We start from the raw sequence: 18,177 nt of genomic DNA, 5'->3' as shown, positions 1-18,177 counted from the left end.
TATATATATACTCACGTTGCAACCCCCTGACGATGAGTGCTCCCCAATCCACGTCTTCCAGATAGCGGGTAAGCGCAACGGCAAATGACGGACGCAAACAAGACTTCAAGCGATTGTGGTACTTTGTGCGGGAGCCGTTGGGGATCTTAAAGATCCTATCCGCTGTGACGGTTGTTATCACTGCACGACACTAAACATCATTTGTGTGATCGCGCATGTGTACCCACATTGTGAGATTGTGGAAACAACCGCTAGTTGTTAAACACATGGCCGGCTATGGGGAAAATAGTTGGAAAAATGTGAGGTGGGTATGTTTGCATTGTTAGCAATGTATATACTGTATGTATAAACTGGAAAGTCAGATTTCATCTCTACCAAGTACCAAAAGCCATCAGCTCTTGTTTATGTTGTATTTAATTTAATACTTCCTAGTGCTGTATATCAGATTACAGAATATTTATACCTGTATATATATATATATATATATATATATATATACACACTATGTACAGTATATACTATGTACAGTATATCTATCTATATGTATATATATATATATATAACGGTGGCGTAGTGGTTAGCTCTCTAGCAGGGGCGTAACAATAGCCACTGCAGGGGATGCAGGTGCAGGTGGGCCCATGGGGGGTGAAGCCTGGTGGGGGGCCCACCCAGTGCCATTTTTAGTAGCAGAAGAGTGGGCAGTTGGCATACAGTGGTGGGGAGGGGAGCTCAACTCCCCTTCCCTCACCTCGGGCCCCTCCTTAAGCGCTCCTGGCTCCCCTCTCCAGAAATGGGGGGCCCCATCCAAAAGTATTGCAAGGGGGCCCAGTGATTTCTAGTTACACTCCTGCTCTCTAGCCTTGCAACACTGTTCAAATACCAGCCAGGTCAACATCTGCAAGGAGTTTGTATGTTATCCCTGTGTCAGAGTGGGTTTCCTCCGGGTACTCCGGTTTCCTCACACATCCCAAAAACATACATATAAGTTAATTAGCGGACCCTCAAAAAATGGCACTAGACTACAATACTACACGATACATACATACATAAGACTATGGTAGGGATTAGATTGTGAGCCCCTTTTTGGGACAGCTAAGTGGCAAGACTCTGTACAGGGCTGCGTAAGATGTCGGTGCTGTATAAATAGTAAATAATAATAATGTACACATGTATTGCAATCCGAATAACTGCCTCAAGAAAGTATGAACTTAAAACATATACATTGCTGAAGAAGATCCCGAGTCTGGAACCAGTCTCCAACACTGTAGAATCCTGTCAGTTGTTGAAGTCATTATTAGAGGTATATTACCTGTCATTGTCAATAGGCCAGTTCTACAAACAAGCCGGGGGATTACAGCAGAATACACAAGCCTCCAGTGAGAGCAACAAAAGTGAAATAGGAAGCAATTGCAAAACCAAAATAAATTAGTGATCGTGTAAACAAAGCGTGTTGGAAAGGCATTAGGAAAACTAACATGCTGATAGTATAAACAGGTTGCTGAATAGGACTGCCAGTGGTGCAATAGAGCTGCCACCCTGTGTTTGGTGTAGCTTCTTTCTCAGGTGGCCTCAGTGCTGCACTATCCCTTGAGAATTCTTGCTTTGATCTTTGTCCTCCCACCTTCCCTGCGTGTCTCTCCCTCCCATTTTCCCTCTCCCTCCCTCCCATTCTCTCCTTCCCTCCCCTCTCTCCCTCCTCCCTGCAGAGACTTCCCCTGCCTGCACACACTTTACATTAGGAGGACAGTTTGGCTTCTGGAAAAAAAACAATCCTGCAAGAAGTTCTTGATCTTCCCCCCTCTCCCTCACTGGCTGCCTTTTATTTCTCCTTGTGTCCCCCCCTCCCGGCCTGGGAGTGGATAGTGAGGGGTCAGAGAGATTTGGGAGGCGGGGACAACCCCTTTTGGGTAAGAAAAAAAAAGAAGAAGAAAAAAAAAAGAAAGACAATCACGTGGATGAGATGAAAGGGATGCCGCTTGGCAGGCAGCGCAGGGAGAGAGAGAGGGAGAGAAGAGAGAGGGGGGAATAGAGTGAGAGGATCTCTAAGCCATGGAAGTGACAAAAGCGGCAATGGTGAAATGATCGGGCTGATGTGATCCCCTCCTCCAGAAAGCGGGGGATCCGCAGAGATCCGTCTGATCCCGGCCGGGCTCTGTCTGTTCATCCTGCCTGTGTGTTTGTATCTGGGGAGAGCCCGGATCGCTGCTGCTGCTGGATATTATTCTGCTGCCAGCCCCATCAGAAGTCGGCAATGATGTCCCCCCATCGTGCGAGATGAAGGAGCCGAGGATCCGGGGGAGCCTAGCCCTGCTCTGGCTGGGGACTCTGCTGGCTCTGGCTCCCGGGGGCTCCCTGGCCAAGGAGACTGCTTTTGTGGAAGTGGTTCTGTTCGAATCCAGTCCCAATGGAGATTACAAAACCCACACTACTGAGCTACAAGGGAGGTTCTCTCGGGCTGGAGCCACGATCAGCGCGGAGGGGGAGATCGTGCAGGTGAGCTATTGGGGATCCCCCCCTCTGCCAGTTTGGGGGGATCCAGGCAGCAGTGGGGGTGATCTGCTGTGTTATCTTGTGCAAATTCCTGCCTGCTGCTCATGCCAACTACTGTGTGTTCTGCTCTGTGCTGGTGGGAGAGCAGAAAACTTTCCTCACTTGGAGGTGGGGGAGTGATTTAGGAATAGGAAGGGGGCAGTTTGTGTAGTACTTTGGTCACAAGATGGCTTCTTTTACTATGAGTGTGTGTGTACTTCATTCACAATAGGTACATTGCACAGTGCAGAGTTGTGATAAGGAAGGAGCTGTGCCAGGTTCACACAGTTTACATGTCCTGTCTGTGTGCAGAACACCTTGCCTTATCCATTGATTTACATGACTTTTTACACATTGCCTGTAATCATCCTGCACATTATAATATGGAATTATCTGTTCTGCTATATGATGTCATATATTGTTGATATGTGCATATATATATATATATAGCAGTGTGAGTCTACAAATGTATGTGTACATGCCGTTTAAGATAATGTGTTCTTACTCAGTCCAGTATGAATGACTTTGGCATCAGAGGATCACCACGGCAGTCATAGCGGCTGCTATGGGGCCTGTAGCCAAGAGGGCCTGGTGGCGATGTGAGGGTCCACAGTTGGCCCGCTGAGGTGCAGAGTAATGTGAGCAGAGCAAAGGAGATTAGTTATCTATACTGTGGTGCTATCTATTACTGGAGGTCCCTCTGTCTACCCAAACTTGGGGGTGCTACCGAATACTGGCGGAACAGTGGGGAGCACTTCTGGCCACCTATACCAGGGGGGGGGGGGGGGCTAGCTAACATTGGAGGGCCCCACCAGACAAATTTTGCTGTGGTGCCCCATGGTTTTTAGCTATGCCCCAGTTTTACATGATAACTAGTATATTGCTGTTGCGATTATTATTATAGCTTATCCATTCGATGCTTTTGAGTTTATATCTGCTGACACTGTGCAAAAGTTTCTTTTTTATTTTTTTAATAGAGGAAAAGTGTATGTCAAATGTGATTGTCCGTCACATGGCCTGTGCTCAGATGTTTACTTTTCATTCCATAGCTAAGAGAAATGCCAATTTAATAGATTTTGTCTAGACTTCATCTACAGCAACACTCTTCATCAAAGGCAGTGCCCTGGTGTGAGATGGTATGCGACTTTCATATCAAACTCACTTCTTCCAACTTTGTTGCATGGAGGTTGGGGGGGGGGGGGGGGTTAATTCATTAACACCCCCCGCCCCCAACTCCACCAGATCTTTCCTGCATGTGGAAGCAGAGGGGATTGTTTTTGAAACTTTGCTGGGACTACATAGTCTGGGATAATCTTTCACAAAAGCACTTGCCTGCCAGAGGAGTTGGGGTCTGTGTATTCTGCCTTGAGGACTGAGCTTAACCCTATCACTCCTGTAAGAGACAGCTGTGTCAGGGATGTTTTTAAGGTCAACAGTGTAACCCTATCTACGCTGTAAAACACAGCACACAACTGCTTTCTGCATTTTTTTTAAATGGTGTTGACTAGTATGAATGGCTGCTGCGATAGAAAGGCCTGGGTTTTTCCTGTGTATGCTATGCGTTTTCGTGCCACGTGCTGTGTGTCGGATCACCAGGCTGCCTGGAAAATGCTTTGATGTTCCTGGTCTCTTCCACAGTCAGAGTGCAAGCTCCACAGGTCACTAGCGCTGTGTGTACATAAACACAGAATAGCCATGGACGGCTAGATTATGCTGCATTCCACACGCTTGCATCCTGTTCCTAATCATGTGTGTGGATGTGTGTTTGCTTTATGAAGATGAAGAGAGATTTTATATATTCACAAAGGCTTTTGAATGTTTAACCCCTTTGTGTATATTGGATTACCAAATGGGAAAATGATAAAACTTCGAAATAAATGCTGTAACTGTTGCCAAGGCAGCCAGAAATGATTATTTTACATACCCTACTGAATGCTGTTAACTTGTTGGTGTGGATACATGGACATCATTTTGAACTAGCATGTTACAAATATTCTTGATTCTCTTAGGGCTCGTTCACACTGGAGGCATTTTTTTTTTTCAAGCGCCTGCAAAATCGCCCTGAAAGCGCTTACAGCATGCTATATATGCGCTAGTTCAGATTAGGGCGATCCGTCCGCTTTCTGCTTACAGAAGCGCTGCATGGACCATTTTCAGGGCAATTTTGCTACAATGGAAGGTATAGGCAAAACACTCACAAAACTGCTTTGTGCAGCGATTGCGTTTGCATTTTTAAGAATAAATACATTGTATTTATTATTTTTCCGGATCAAACAGTTCACTTCCTGACTATCAGGAAGTGAAAAAACAGAATAGCTCCGCAAAAACGCCTACAAAAACTCTTACCAAGAATGTCCAACGAACAGAAATTGCTGGGAAGGGGAAAAAAAAGTTGCTTCAAAAACCGTCCAATGCTAATGCGATGTGAACTATGTGAACGAGGCCTTATAGGACATTATAAAGGCTGAACTAGGCAGCCTGGGTGCCACAACAGTCAGGGGAAGGCCTTGATTTTTTGTTTTTTAAATTGGTGGCCTGTCAAATAGTTTTAGGCCCCATTCACTTTGGGAATCTCAAAAGGCTAGCAAAATCTCTAGTGGTTTGCAAAGCGATTTTCCTTTTTTCTTTTTTTTTTTCTTTTTTTTTTTTTTTCACTCTAAAGATAAGTGATTTGCGTTTTTTGATTCTTAAACATTAAAATACAATTGCTCCAAGATCACTAAAAAATGCTGCATGCAACATGGCAATCGCTACAGTGTGAACCCTACCATTGATTTGCATTGTCATAGCGCTTTTTCAAGCACTAGTGGTTTACAGATGAGCTGAAATTGCTTATAAAACGCTCCAGTGAGAATGGGACCGAACAGGCAGTGGAAATGTAATGACCCAGGGCAACTAGGATCCAAGGGATTGTGTGAGCTGTCCTCCATTGTCACATGCTTCTTCCACTAGACTTTGAGTTCTTCACCATCTTGAAAGATTTTTATACGCTTTTTGCATGTTTAAACAACCATTCAAAACCTATGTCTTTAAACCACTCACTGGCTAACCACTATCATCACCTCCAGCCACTGGGAATCCTTCACCTGCCTTAGTTTCCTCACCTTCTATGTCCAGTGTAGACAGTAAAGTTTTGTTTTTTTGTTTTTTCCCCAGCAGAAATGATGGTTTCAGCTTGCATGTGACATGTGTTGTCCTATGGTAGGGATAGACATATTTCAGAAGCAGTGTTTTTGCGATGTGGGTGGAAGCTGGAGTACCTGGAGGAAACCAGTACAAAATGGGGGAACATACAATCTTCATGCGGATAGTGTCCTGGCCCATGACAGGGTTCTCTTCTCCCATGTACCATTCTTCTGTATGCTATCTATGAGGGTCAACCAGAAAGTGATAGCCATTTGCTTTTATCCGACAGGCAAAGTATTATTTCTGTGCAATTTATCTTGCATCTGCCAGGTTTGTTGTTTGTCCCATGATTGCAGAATGCCAGTAACTGTTTGTTCTGTAGCATTAACATGAAGTCCCCCATCCACAATCCCTCCAACCTATTGGTTAAGAGTGTGATGTTACTACATTGAAATTTTTTTAAAATATGATAAATGGAAGGTGATTATATAAAAAAAATAATCAGAAGATGTAGTCTAAAATAAAATAAATACAATGTTTTCTTGATTAATTAACGTTGATTTTTACTTTCTGGACAACCCTCATACTACTTTCCTAATCTATTGCATAGCATTGCTTGATATGTTGGAGCTCTGTAAATGAAAGGACATAATAATAATAATAATGACTACAGTGAAGTGAAAGCCTGTTGCTATTGGTTACAGCACATCCATCTTGTTGTTGTACACGTTGCCCCTGTTACTAGTTCTTATAGTTGAAATATGCAAGCTGGGCACGCATACAAGTTTTTGAGTATGGCTTATACTATATTCCTTTCTATGACATAACGTAAAAATTTGCATATAAATGAGGAAACATCTGCCATCTTAAGTGACACCTTTGCTATGGCATGTTATGCTATTTTAAACAGAAAAGTCTTTTAAAGTGGAGGTGGTATGGGCCACCAGGAGACTAGTCTATTTGCCCACAGGCTGTTCATTCAGCCTGTCATTCACTCAGATTGACTTGCTGTTAGCACTCTGAGGCTGAGCGTTTGTCATCCTTGATCTAAAAAAACAAACATCAAATAACGTTGCGGAATGTAATTGATATTCTTTAACTGCTTGGCACTTTGATTATTATTACAGGTTTAGAACTTGTATTCTCTTAAGTGGAAGGATCCCATGCTGAGATCCAAGCGTTCTGTTTTATATTAATTAACAGATGAAATATAAGATTGCATCTTTCTTGTTCCTGTTGCTTAATCAACATCCAAGGCAATTTGCATAAGGCTTCCTTCTGGTAGAGTCCTGCTCTTTTCATTCATGCTGGAGCTTTTTAGAAGCCTCCAGAATAAGCAGCACTTTTCAGATTCAGCTGAGGGAGAGCCAATGGCAATGCAGCATCTTTGAGCTTGAGATGTCAATAGGGTGAGAGCATGATCTGATTACTTCCCAGGTCCGCTGGAAGTGCGAGGTCCTATTGTTGAGAGCGCACTGTAGTGGGATCTGCTTTGTGTTAGAGACTCTTCCTGTAACTGATCCCAGCATCCTTCCTCTTAATCATTAGAAGGGGAAATCAGATACAGTAGAGTACAGTGTGTGGATCTGATAACATCTCCTTTTATCTGATTAGGCTTTACTTTAAAATAAGCATTCCAAATATGATAGCAGCAGGGCTTGCCTTTTTTTCACTTGAGGAATGAAGCAGAAGACATGCAATCAGTGGTTAAGCTATTATTTTGGCTCATGTGCCCAGAGATGATTGGCTAGTGATTTATATGGGAAGCTGGAAGGATAATGTACATCAGTGGATTGTGATTAAAGGCATGCTGTTATTGTTGTAGTTATTGTATGATTATGTAGTGCCAAAATATTGCTTCTGGGAACACTCAGCCAGTATAATTTAGAATTATTAAAGCGGTATCGTCACTATAATAATCCAATTTCAGCAGCAACTGGTTGGGGTGTATTAAGTGAGAAAGATGCTAATCCTGCATTCAAAACGTTCAAAACTTTTTCTGCTGTTATGATTTGGAGTTATCACATACTTATGGAGCACTGGCCCTTTAGTAGTCGTGCCAAAGAATTGCATGCTGGGGATTTTTTTTATCTATAATGTATTCCTCCTCTTTCCCTTATTTCCCTGCCAGCTCCTTATCTGAAACCTAATCCCCTAATCACTTGTGTTTGCAAGCAAGGCTGAGGCGACTCAGTGATTGGAGGAGACAAGAAAAAAAGTAAAGGGCAGAAATGACATCACAAGTTAGCCTTAACTGTGGGCAAAAGACATGGCCCCAACCAGGCACAGAATTCTCGTCATTTACTATATAACATTCAGGCTCGTTACACACCAAAAACGTGCAGGAGAACGGCTCCTGCACGCGTTGCGGCGTGTCGTCGGGAAACTCCGGTGCGACGCTGAGTAGCGGCGGTGGTAGTTAATTACCCCGAAGGGGAAGCGCCGATTCCCGACGATAAAATGCGCTGGGATGCGTCGTACCGCAACGCATCGAAACGTAGTGTCGGGTGTGAAAGGTAAAAGGAAAGTCTATGGACTTTCCTTTTACCTTGGTTAACGCAAAGTATAGACTTTGCGTTAAAACGCCAGAAGTGGGCTCTGGTGTGAAAGAGGCCTCACTAAAATCAAAACGTGGACAGTATAATACATGTGTTATGTAAGTAAATCAAGTATTTATCTACTTATATATGTGTTTTTTCCCCTGGCATAGTATGGCTGATCCTACTGCTTTAAGTAAGGTAAAGACAGAACTACAGTAAAAAAGGTAAACCTGTGCTATGCAATATTTTATATAGCTAAGATGTTTGATTCAATAAAAACGCAGAATCAAAACGGTATCTATTTAAAATCGGGGTCTTTGCAATCAGTTTTTGATGATCAGTTTTTGAAAGGCGGTGTATTAAATGACTGTGTGTGGTTAGAAGAAATCGCATGGGATCCATGACCGCATAGCTTTGTATTGCATCAAATGCTAGAAAGCCAGAAATATCTGCATTCCAGACTATAGCCTATTAGGCCTTGTTCACAGTGGTGTGGTGTAATGGTCGCTTTGTAATGCGGCTTACCGCAGTGCAGTGCACCACCTGTGCAATGTTCACAGTGCGGCAGTAGCATTGCGCTATAACGGTTGTGGTATGGTAACACACTGCATGCTAAACATGTACAGTGAAGCATACATTTCATTGAGTGTATGCTTCACTGCAAGTGACACACTGCAGGCATAATGTGCGTTAAGACTTTTTCGTTCTGCTGCACTGCGTTCCTTTTACACAGGGACTGCAATGCCCCACTGTGAACATGGCCTTAGATTTCTGCTAAAACTTGAACAATATTGAGTATTGCATAACATTTTCAACATTCCCCAACTGACTTTCGAGGGTAATATTGATTATTTATCCAATTGTGTAAGCGTCTCTAGTGTATGGTTGGCTTTACCCGCAGAGAGCCGTCAGAATGAATCCTGCTGCCTTATACAAGACACAGAACAGTTATATTGCGCTTTCCTCCTGGCGGACTCAAAGCGCCAGAGCTGAAGCCACCAGAGTGCGCTCTGTAGGTAGTAGCGGTGTTAGGCTGGCTTACTGACCAGGAAGAGCCAAGATTTGAACCCATGTCTCGTGTGTCACAGGCAGAGTGCACATACAAATGATGATTATATAATAATAATTATTAAATACCAATGTGGGTTTTCTGTTGCATTTAATACACTTTCATTGTTCTTTCACCAAGTTAGTAAGGGTAAGTTTCCATTCATGCGAATTCCTGCTGTTTTCCCACACGCAAATTGGGATGCGGAATTACAGCCAATTGAAATCAATAGGTTGCTTCCAATTCACATCCAGTTTTTTTTTTTTTTTTTTTTATGAAGTTCCAATTTTCCTGGACATAGGCCATTGCCACTCTTGATGTTCTTCTTCCCACACAGAGGAAAATGGGGTGGAGAAATATGGAATTCAGGAGCCAATAAGATGTTTTAAGGAGTCATTTCCATTACAAAAAGTGAGAAGTTAGGCGTCGGCTGTACTTTTTGGAGAAAAAATGCTGGCTGCTTGGCTCCTGGGATTTCTACAGCCCCAGAAGAAACACAAATTTTCTAGATGCCAGCAGTACAAAAAGTGATGCTGTTGCCATTAGCAGCAAGTAAATGTGTTATTTTAGTGCTCATTGAATGTGGTACGCGGCACGTCCAAGCCTAAAGTGTCGCAGTGACAAATAAGAAACTCTCAGCTATTACTAGGAATTATCGATGCCCAGAAGTGGATAGGACAATTAATCCATCTAATACACAGGTCAATCTTACACCTATCTATGTACTTGGCGAAAGTCTTTCCAGTTTATTTGTAGTCATGGTTGGATGGGAAAGTCAATTGTCCTTGAATGTGTTTTGCAGAAGCAATGAAAAAAAAAATGTCTGAAGTTCTGAAGCATTAATCACTGTTAATGACTGTTACCTCTAACCATGCGTGTAGGGCTTGATCTAGAACAGAACCAGCCGTACACAAGCATGGGCAGATCCTGCTGGACTAAATGTTCATTTTATTAACCAACCTTACATACGGTGCAGATGCAGACTTGGCGTGGTGGCAATTCTCTACCTGACTGTTAACGATTGTGGATTTGTTTTTTGGCTTTTTAAGTTGCCTTTATCTCATACGTGGTCAGTTTATCACTAGTTTAGGTTTACAATAAGGGATTTGTTTACTGCTTTTTAATTTGCATATGTCCCACATATGCTCATAGAGTATTATCTCTAGTTTAGGTTTGCATTATGCGTTCAGTAGGTGCTCATTTATGGGCACTATAAGACCTCAGACTGCTCCAAACAACCGATAACGGGGTGTTTGATTGGCTGATGAGCAACTGGCAATGCTGGTGAATAACTGTTGATTGTACACATGTTGTACTGTGCGATTATGAGAACGACTGGTCTAATTTTATGGGACCGTGGATTTTTGTTTTGTGGACACTGAACATATCGCTGAAATGAAAGATTGGATGACCTGTCATTGTACATATACAGTATTCTGTACGCATGATTACCTATCAGGATGCTGAATGGAAGGATAAACCGGTCATGTGATTGTATTGGCATCAGACCTTGTGTATTAAGCCCAAGATTGAAAAAGCAAATTGTACTATAGCCTGTATACTTCTACATCAACGTTAAACACTTGCAGGAGAAAGATCTGGGCCATATGCAATTAGCATTTTCTCCTAGGTGACATTTTCCCAATTTATCTATAAAATACCTTTTTACACCACCAGCAAGCAAGAAAATGCTCAAACTAATTCTTACAGTACCTTTTCACCTACTTTTGGTACTTTTTTAATTGCAAAGTGCTGAAAAACTATTTTAAATACACAATGAAAAATTATCTCCTAGGAGAAAACTCAGGAGAAAAAGTTAATTGCATGTGAGCCTTGGTGTGTTTCTGAGTGCAGCACATAATGGTCCTTTAATTCAGGGCTGTGGAATAGGTGCAAAAATCACCCATTTCCAACTCTTATTCAGACTCCAGGTACCCCAAAATTGCTCTGACTCCAAGACTCCGCTACTTCTTTGCCAGAAATGAGTAACCCAGCAGTTAGGAATGGAATTTTGAAATCATTCAGGTGAAATTACCAAAGGGCTGTAAAAAGGGAAAAGTCTCCCTGTGCCCTATGGGGACTCTTCCTCCACACATGTTTAGGTCACATGACCTCTGTTTTTGCTAGAAAGCAAAGCATTTGGGCTTTATTAATTATAGCAATAGTACCTAGTGTGAGGGGAAGGGCAAATCATTTTTCAAACTTTCCATACAGGTTAATGAATGAAATCACATTAGCTCTGTGTTGTATATTGGAGGAAAGAGCGTACCTTCCACAAGTGCCATGTTGCTTTCTGCGCGGCAGTTTTTCTTACTACCATACAACCAATAGGGAAGACTGCCCAAAGCTATTAATAACAGAAAAATCCCAGATATTCTGTCTCCTAGAAGAGTAGACTTTTTCTGAGAAAATAAAATACATTCTTGGTGTTCTTAAATTCTTAAAGGAACGCCCCAGCCTAGTAAAAAAAGAAAAAAAAAGCCTTGAGGTCTGTCAGTTGTATTTTCAGGATTTCGGTAATCGTTATTGCAGATTCCTTTATGTTTCTGTACTTTCCCTACTGACCAAACCAGATACAGCAGAAGCATGTTCTGCATGAAAGATGCGCTCCGCAGACAGGCATTCTATGTAATATTGCAAAATGGTACTTTTTCAGTCCAGTGTAAAGCTAGGCATAAAGTACACTGGTCCATTACAGCCCAATATGCCGATAACTGCACTATGCTGCATACTACATCTCTCTAAATATAATGTGCAACATTTGAACTACAAGCCTTGTACTTCTCGATGCAATGCAACATAATGCAACCATGGATCCCCCACCTGCCCACATAGAAATTCTCCAACATGTTTGATCACACGTTCAACTGCCCACAATCTATTGAATATGTTGGAGGTTACACATGCCTGGGAGGTTCGGATTGTGTGGGAAAATCCTTACATGTATGCCTAGCTTCCCTGTGTATAACAATGTTTATATTCACTGCAGAGAACAGAACAGGCTTGCTTATCTCTGGCTAATCGTCAGTCATTGCCGGCAAGAATCTCTCTGCCTGTGTCTACACTCCTCCCCCTCTTTTTCTGCTGAAGTGATTCAGCTATCGCCAGGGTGATGTCTCTTCAACAGAGGAAGGGAGCAGAATCAAGACACAGGCAGAGAGTGTCTCCTGGCCATCAATGATTATATTTGCTGATTAGCCAGAGATGAGCAAACTTGTACAGCTCTCTGCAGTGAAAGTAAACTGTTTTTTGTTTACACAGAGGAAGTGTTTAGGAAAGCTTTCAAATGCTCTTTTATGTATCTAAGAGTAGTTACTGAAATTTTAGTTTTGGGAGCATAATCTCACTTTAAATGAGAATTCTACCAAGTGCTATTGGACTGGGGATTAAAGGGTAGTGTCACTTTGTTTAAAAGTTATTAGCAAATGTTCTAAATGGTGTTGGGACTGTGTCTTCAGTCATAGCATATGCGTTTAAATAGGTCAAGGCCAGTAGGTTCAGTGGCCTCCCTAGAATTTGTTTTCCAGCCGGGTGGCATGAAGAGATAGCTGGGTGGGGCAGGATAAGAGAATGCAGGGCCAGCACTTCTCTTCACAGCTCTGCTTACAGCCTAATGGTGGGCATACACGGTGCGATCCGGTGGCTCGATTAGCCACCGGATCGACTTCCGTCGCGTCCCCGTGCGCCCGAATAGATTACCGCTCGTCCCCGCTGGCGCCGCTTATCTTCCGCTCGATTCCCTGCCATTGTCCGCAGGCGGAAATCGAGCGGGGAATCGATCCATTCGTGATCGGACCTTATGATCAATTATTATCAATCGAGCCCATCAGCGGCTCGATTGATAAGAAACGCACAGTGTATGCCCACCATAAGAGGCAGATGAGGAGGTGAGCCGATGACAGCCGGGTGCTCACCAAAACTAGATGGATAGAGCACTCGGCTAAAAGAACCTGAGGAGAACACTGAGGTTCAATGATGGTGTCCAATTAACATTCCCCAAGCAATAGCTTCTAAAATCATACCCAGAATGTTACGGTATAGTTGCCTGGGCATTGTTTAGGGTCGTGTCCCAGATACATTTTTATATGTGTCAGAGACCTGATATCCAGAACAACATCATCATGTGTTTCCTGGTTACCCCAGATTTATTACAAACTGGAACACAAGGTAGCAGTCTTGGGAAAAAAATGATTTAAGCATTGAGAGCAGCCCGCAGTCCCATCAAAGCTTCCTATCCCTTTTATTGTTTTGGTAAGCATCCATTTTGGACAGCTCATGCTTCAGTCTTTGGCACACTCAGAGACCAGTCAACCTTCTCGCTACTCCCCACCGCCTCCAACACCTTTTGCCATCTGTGCTTTTTGCCAACTGTTTGCTCTCTTAACTGTAATCTTGACTGAGCTCTTATTAATACAAAATTAGCAACTTAAACAAGCCATTTAAAACTGTTTTATCCTGCCGAGCTGAGAGATAATGTCAGGAGTTGGCAAAATGAAGAAGTATTTCATTCTCCGGGGAGCTTTCGTAACACTTATCTAAACTCCCTTTCAAGTCCTTCAGCAATTTCTTTTTTTCCAATCGACAGGCATAATGCACATAAAATGGAGTGAGATTATTATTTAATATATTTACATTTGCACAAAACTAGTTTGTTTTTCCTCCTGTTTAAGATTTAGACTGCGATTTAAAATACGGTCAGCTGTTCCTGAGCAGATGCAGTCAGGTGGTGGCTGTTCCCTGCTGGGGTAATATTTACTGCCCATTAGCATTTGTAGTTAAAATTAAGGATACACAGTTTTTTTTTTCTTCAATAATCTGTTCTTAATTGATTGGTGTAAATCAGATGGCTATCAAATTTCATGCAGTGCAATACCAATACCCGTGCAGTTGTATGGGCGTTGCGTTCACATTCGCTAATGCATTGCGTTATAACACAGTGTAATGTACATGGTGTGAACACACCCTTAAACCCCACATACCTAGAGAGCTTTTAGCCAGCAACACTAGAAAGCTTTTCAGAGGTCTCTCGGCACAGCCTGCATGGAAAATGCTTTGTTTACCAGCTGTTTGTAACAATATTGTGTTGGCATGGTGGGGGAGAGGGAGGCAGAGCTGAACTGTAACCTGGCTGTAAACTGTTTACTTTATAGTAGACTGTGTGGCAGACAGAGACAGAATATTTATTTATTTATTTTTGTTTAAATTTTCAATAATTTACTTTTTCTTACAGAATGAATATAAAGATTTTTTTCCCCTCATAACTGTAATAACAAAATAATACAAAATTTGTGTTAAGAAAAAAAAATGAATGTACTCCATTGTGTGTAAAATGAGCCAGACCGCTGGCTAGCGACGTGTACTGTTGCTTTGCGGGGTGATGGAGGGGTGAGAAGGTGACTCGGGAATGGCGTCATGTGTCAGGCCGGGTGAATAGGGAGGTCAATGCTAATTGATCCACCAGGCCGATTGCTGGCTGAGGGGTTGCGGACCATCAGGGACCGCTGTACACACACTAGATTCTCAGAAGAGACTGTCGTTATTGGCCGCCTCAGCAGAGTTTCATCTAGCGTGTGTATGAGCCTTTAGGATCACTCTACACTTTTGGATTTGTACTCGATCAGGTAAATATTTGATATCTCCCTGATGGTGATCGTTCAACTGGATTACCACCTTATGCCGCCCAATATCGGATTTTAGCAGAATCAGATTTGTTGGCATGGTGCAGCTCAGTGCAGTACACAGTTATGCAGCCATTGATTGCCCATCGATCACCCACCTTCCCCGCTCACCCACCTGAACTCCAACAAAGGAGTTGTGCTGAGAATTTTTCAATTGTTATTTCTATCAAAATTAGTTTTGAGAGGACTCTGTTTTTGTGTAGACTTTGTTCTATTAGACACCTCATCTTGTACAAACCTATAATAGTGTTGATGTTATACTGCGTTTTTCACCTGGCGGACAGAAAGTGCCAGAGCTGCAGCCACTGGGTGCTTTATAGGCAGTAGCAGTGCCAGGGAGTCTTGCCCAAGGTCTCCTTACCGAATAGGTGTTGGTTGGTATATATATATATATATATATATATATATATATATATATATATATATATATATATATATATATATTTGTGTATATTATACCCTTTTTTTTTTTTTTTTCCGTAATTCTGTGGCTCATCTAATGTCTTCTGTGATGGGCACTTGGATGGTATAACCTGCATCTATTATTAAAATGGAAGTCAGCGAAGTGCAGCTTAGCCTCGTTCAAGTTTCGTGTAGCCTTGGATATTTCATATTCACTGTTTTATTCATGAAAACCTGGGGTTGAACTTACTTAAAGGCAGAGATTATGGCATGCTTGGTTTGTTTCCATCATGGCGTGGAGTGGAATAAAGTGCTTCTTTTTCTTACACTGCTTAGCTCTCCCCATCGCACTAATGTTTCATTTGCATTCGCCACCATGCGATTATTTGCTTAGACGTAGACTCTGCCTATGTTGGTTGTGTGAGTGGTCTTATTTTTTTCATTAGTTACTATTTATTCGTATTATTGAGCATGCCTATTCTTTGTGTGATAGATGCTAGCAGGAGTGCAGGGGGATACGCAGGTGACAGTAGTACACGAGTAATGTTTACATAGCTTTGTACTGCTGCCTCCAGTACAAAGCTAGCTGTTGCTGTGGTGCAATTAATATTAGAGGAAAATTTCTGCTAATCTTATCTGAAATGTACTGGTGCAAGGTGGATTTGTCTTTCCTTCCACATGGGCAGATACTCAGGATGCATACGGCTGCCAGTCACTTTATGTCTAACCAGACTGATGTCTAGAGGACCTTTGGCCTGGAAGTTTTATGTTTCTCGTGCATTAGCCGTAGCAGCAGATGAGTAGTAATGTTCAGTGTCTTCATTTAAAGTTAGTTGTCTATGATGGTACAGGAAGCAAATCTCCGATCCGCGCTATTCCATATAAAACACCACATTTATTGAAGTAAAGACCGACAGCGTCTATGTTGGACTTCTAATCGATATAAATAAACGTGGTGTTTTATATGGAGTAGCGGGGATTGAAGATTTTTTTTTTTTTTTTTTTTGCTGAGACGTGGTTGCTGTTGATACACATGGTGGTTTTTTTTTTTTTTTTTTTTTGCACAATCTGGATTTGGTTTCATAAGTGCCTACCCAGTGTTCTGCCCCTGCAATTGTCTGAGGGAACTGCAGACCTTCCCAGTGAATGGAAATTTTACCTTCAATCTATGATTACATACAGTATATATAAAACTATAGATGGGTGTTGCTCTATTGTTTTTGCAAGTCAATGTTACTAAAATGATATTTCCTTTTCATCCTGCAACCAGGTAGAAATTTACACATTGGACATTATAGCCTTGTACACACACTAGATGGTTCTCAGCCTAGCCGGCTCTAGCTAGAGTTTAGCATGTGTACAGCGGCCACCAGTTTGCCTGGCAGATCGGCTCAGATCGTCTCGGCTGAGCGCTGGCTGAGGGCATTGTTCTCACCCCTCCAGCTCTTTGCTGCTCCATCATGAGCTGTGCCATCAGCCTCCATCAATAGTAACAGAACACATCGGTAACCTGGAGGCTAGCCATGTGTGTGTCTGTACAGCCTTGGCCCTGCACCGTTGTGATCCCTTCTGGTCTGCAGTCTAATTTGTGTGTACAAGGCTGTAGACACTGTACTCTCAGACAACTGTACTGTGGTGACACAAGGACACCTAGAAACTTTGCCCACCTTGCTGCAGGAGTAAGTAGCTGCACAGGGCAGAAACTTTTGTCAACCATTTTCAGCCTCTGGAGTGATCTATTGTAGGACAGCAATGCGTTTTTTTACAACAAAATCACAATGTTTCTCTCTCAGCATTTCAATTGGCATGCAGTCTGTTACAGCAGAGGTTCTGAAGGGTGTTTCTAAGTCTTGCTAAAATTGCGTACTTGGAGGACTTTCTGTCCAGAAGACAATACCTGATGGAATATAGAAGATGGATTTCTTTGGGTGATTTTCAAGAACATTTGCACAGTCGGGGAGCCCTGGAGGTGGTGGTGCGATGTACCGGTAGATCCATTTTCCCAAAACTATGTGACGTGTACTGATGCTGGGACTTATCTTCTCTGGAGGTGACATGCTGCATGGCATAGGACTTCTAGGCAGGTGGAAGGATTCTATGAGGCTCTGGAGAACTTATTTTGGTACTTGGATAATACAAATGCTTTGATTGTGGTATGCTATTGAGGAAAGCTTGGGAAACCCCACTGTAATTCATTCCTCATGAAGGAAAGCAATAGGAATACTGCCTTTAGCAATCGCTCAAAAGTTCTCTTGCACCCTCTAATTGGCTCCATGGAATGGAAACAGGAAATTTGGTTGCGCAGGCCTTCATATCCAGATTTCTGTGAATTTTCATAAGTGTTTCATTTTAAATATTAAAAATATCATTTGTAAGCGTAGACTTGGAAAAGACATGGCCATATAATTATATCAGTTGACATTGGCAGCATGGACTCAAAATTTTCCTCATCAGTACCAAGTATTATTTTTTCCACCACATGTCTGTGCTTCATGCATACAACGGCTCTAGGGATAATTCTTTGGTGCCTTCAGTTTATAGTATGATGATGATGATATTATTCCATGTTCAGGTCTTGTCTTGGGACCACATTACCTCCCTAGTTACCTAATGAAGTTGCGTTGCCTAGTGATAGCAGGACACTAGAGACACAAGTATTTGTCAGATGTTTTGTTGTGCAATAGTGATGTCTTCATTAGAGGGCCATGTGGTATGTTTGCAAATGTTGCAGATGCAAAATGGGAGACCTGAATTTCAAGTGGCAGTTCAGTAATGTACCACCAAAACATAGTGTTATACATGTGGAATAGTGATGTAACTTATCAGTTACTTGAAACAAGATTTTTGTTAAAGG

General features: G+C 42.3%; 1 protein-coding gene across 1 annotated transcript in view; it reads left to right on the top strand.

Annotated features, from left to right (window-relative positions):
- The first annotated feature begins 1,768 nt into the window (after positions 1-1,768).
- ZNRF3 (zinc and ring finger 3) overlaps positions 1,769-18,177 on the top strand; it is a 221,757-nt gene continuing 205,348 nt past the window's right edge. The window contains exon 1 of the mRNA XM_068271636.1: positions 1,769-2,493. Within this exon, the coding sequence (XP_068127737.1) occupies positions 2,275-2,493 (219 nt within the window). The 5' untranslated portion in view covers positions 1,769-2,274. The remainder of the gene's footprint in view (positions 2,494-18,177) is intronic.

This window comes from Hyperolius riggenbachi, chromosome 1 (assembly GCF_040937935.1).
Source record: "Hyperolius riggenbachi isolate aHypRig1 chromosome 1, aHypRig1.pri, whole genome shotgun sequence".
In the NCBI taxonomy this organism is placed as follows: domain Eukaryota; kingdom Metazoa; phylum Chordata; class Amphibia; order Anura; family Hyperoliidae; genus Hyperolius; species Hyperolius riggenbachi.
Note: the sequence above shows the minus strand (reverse complement) of the source record. Positions and strands in the feature narration are given on the sequence as shown.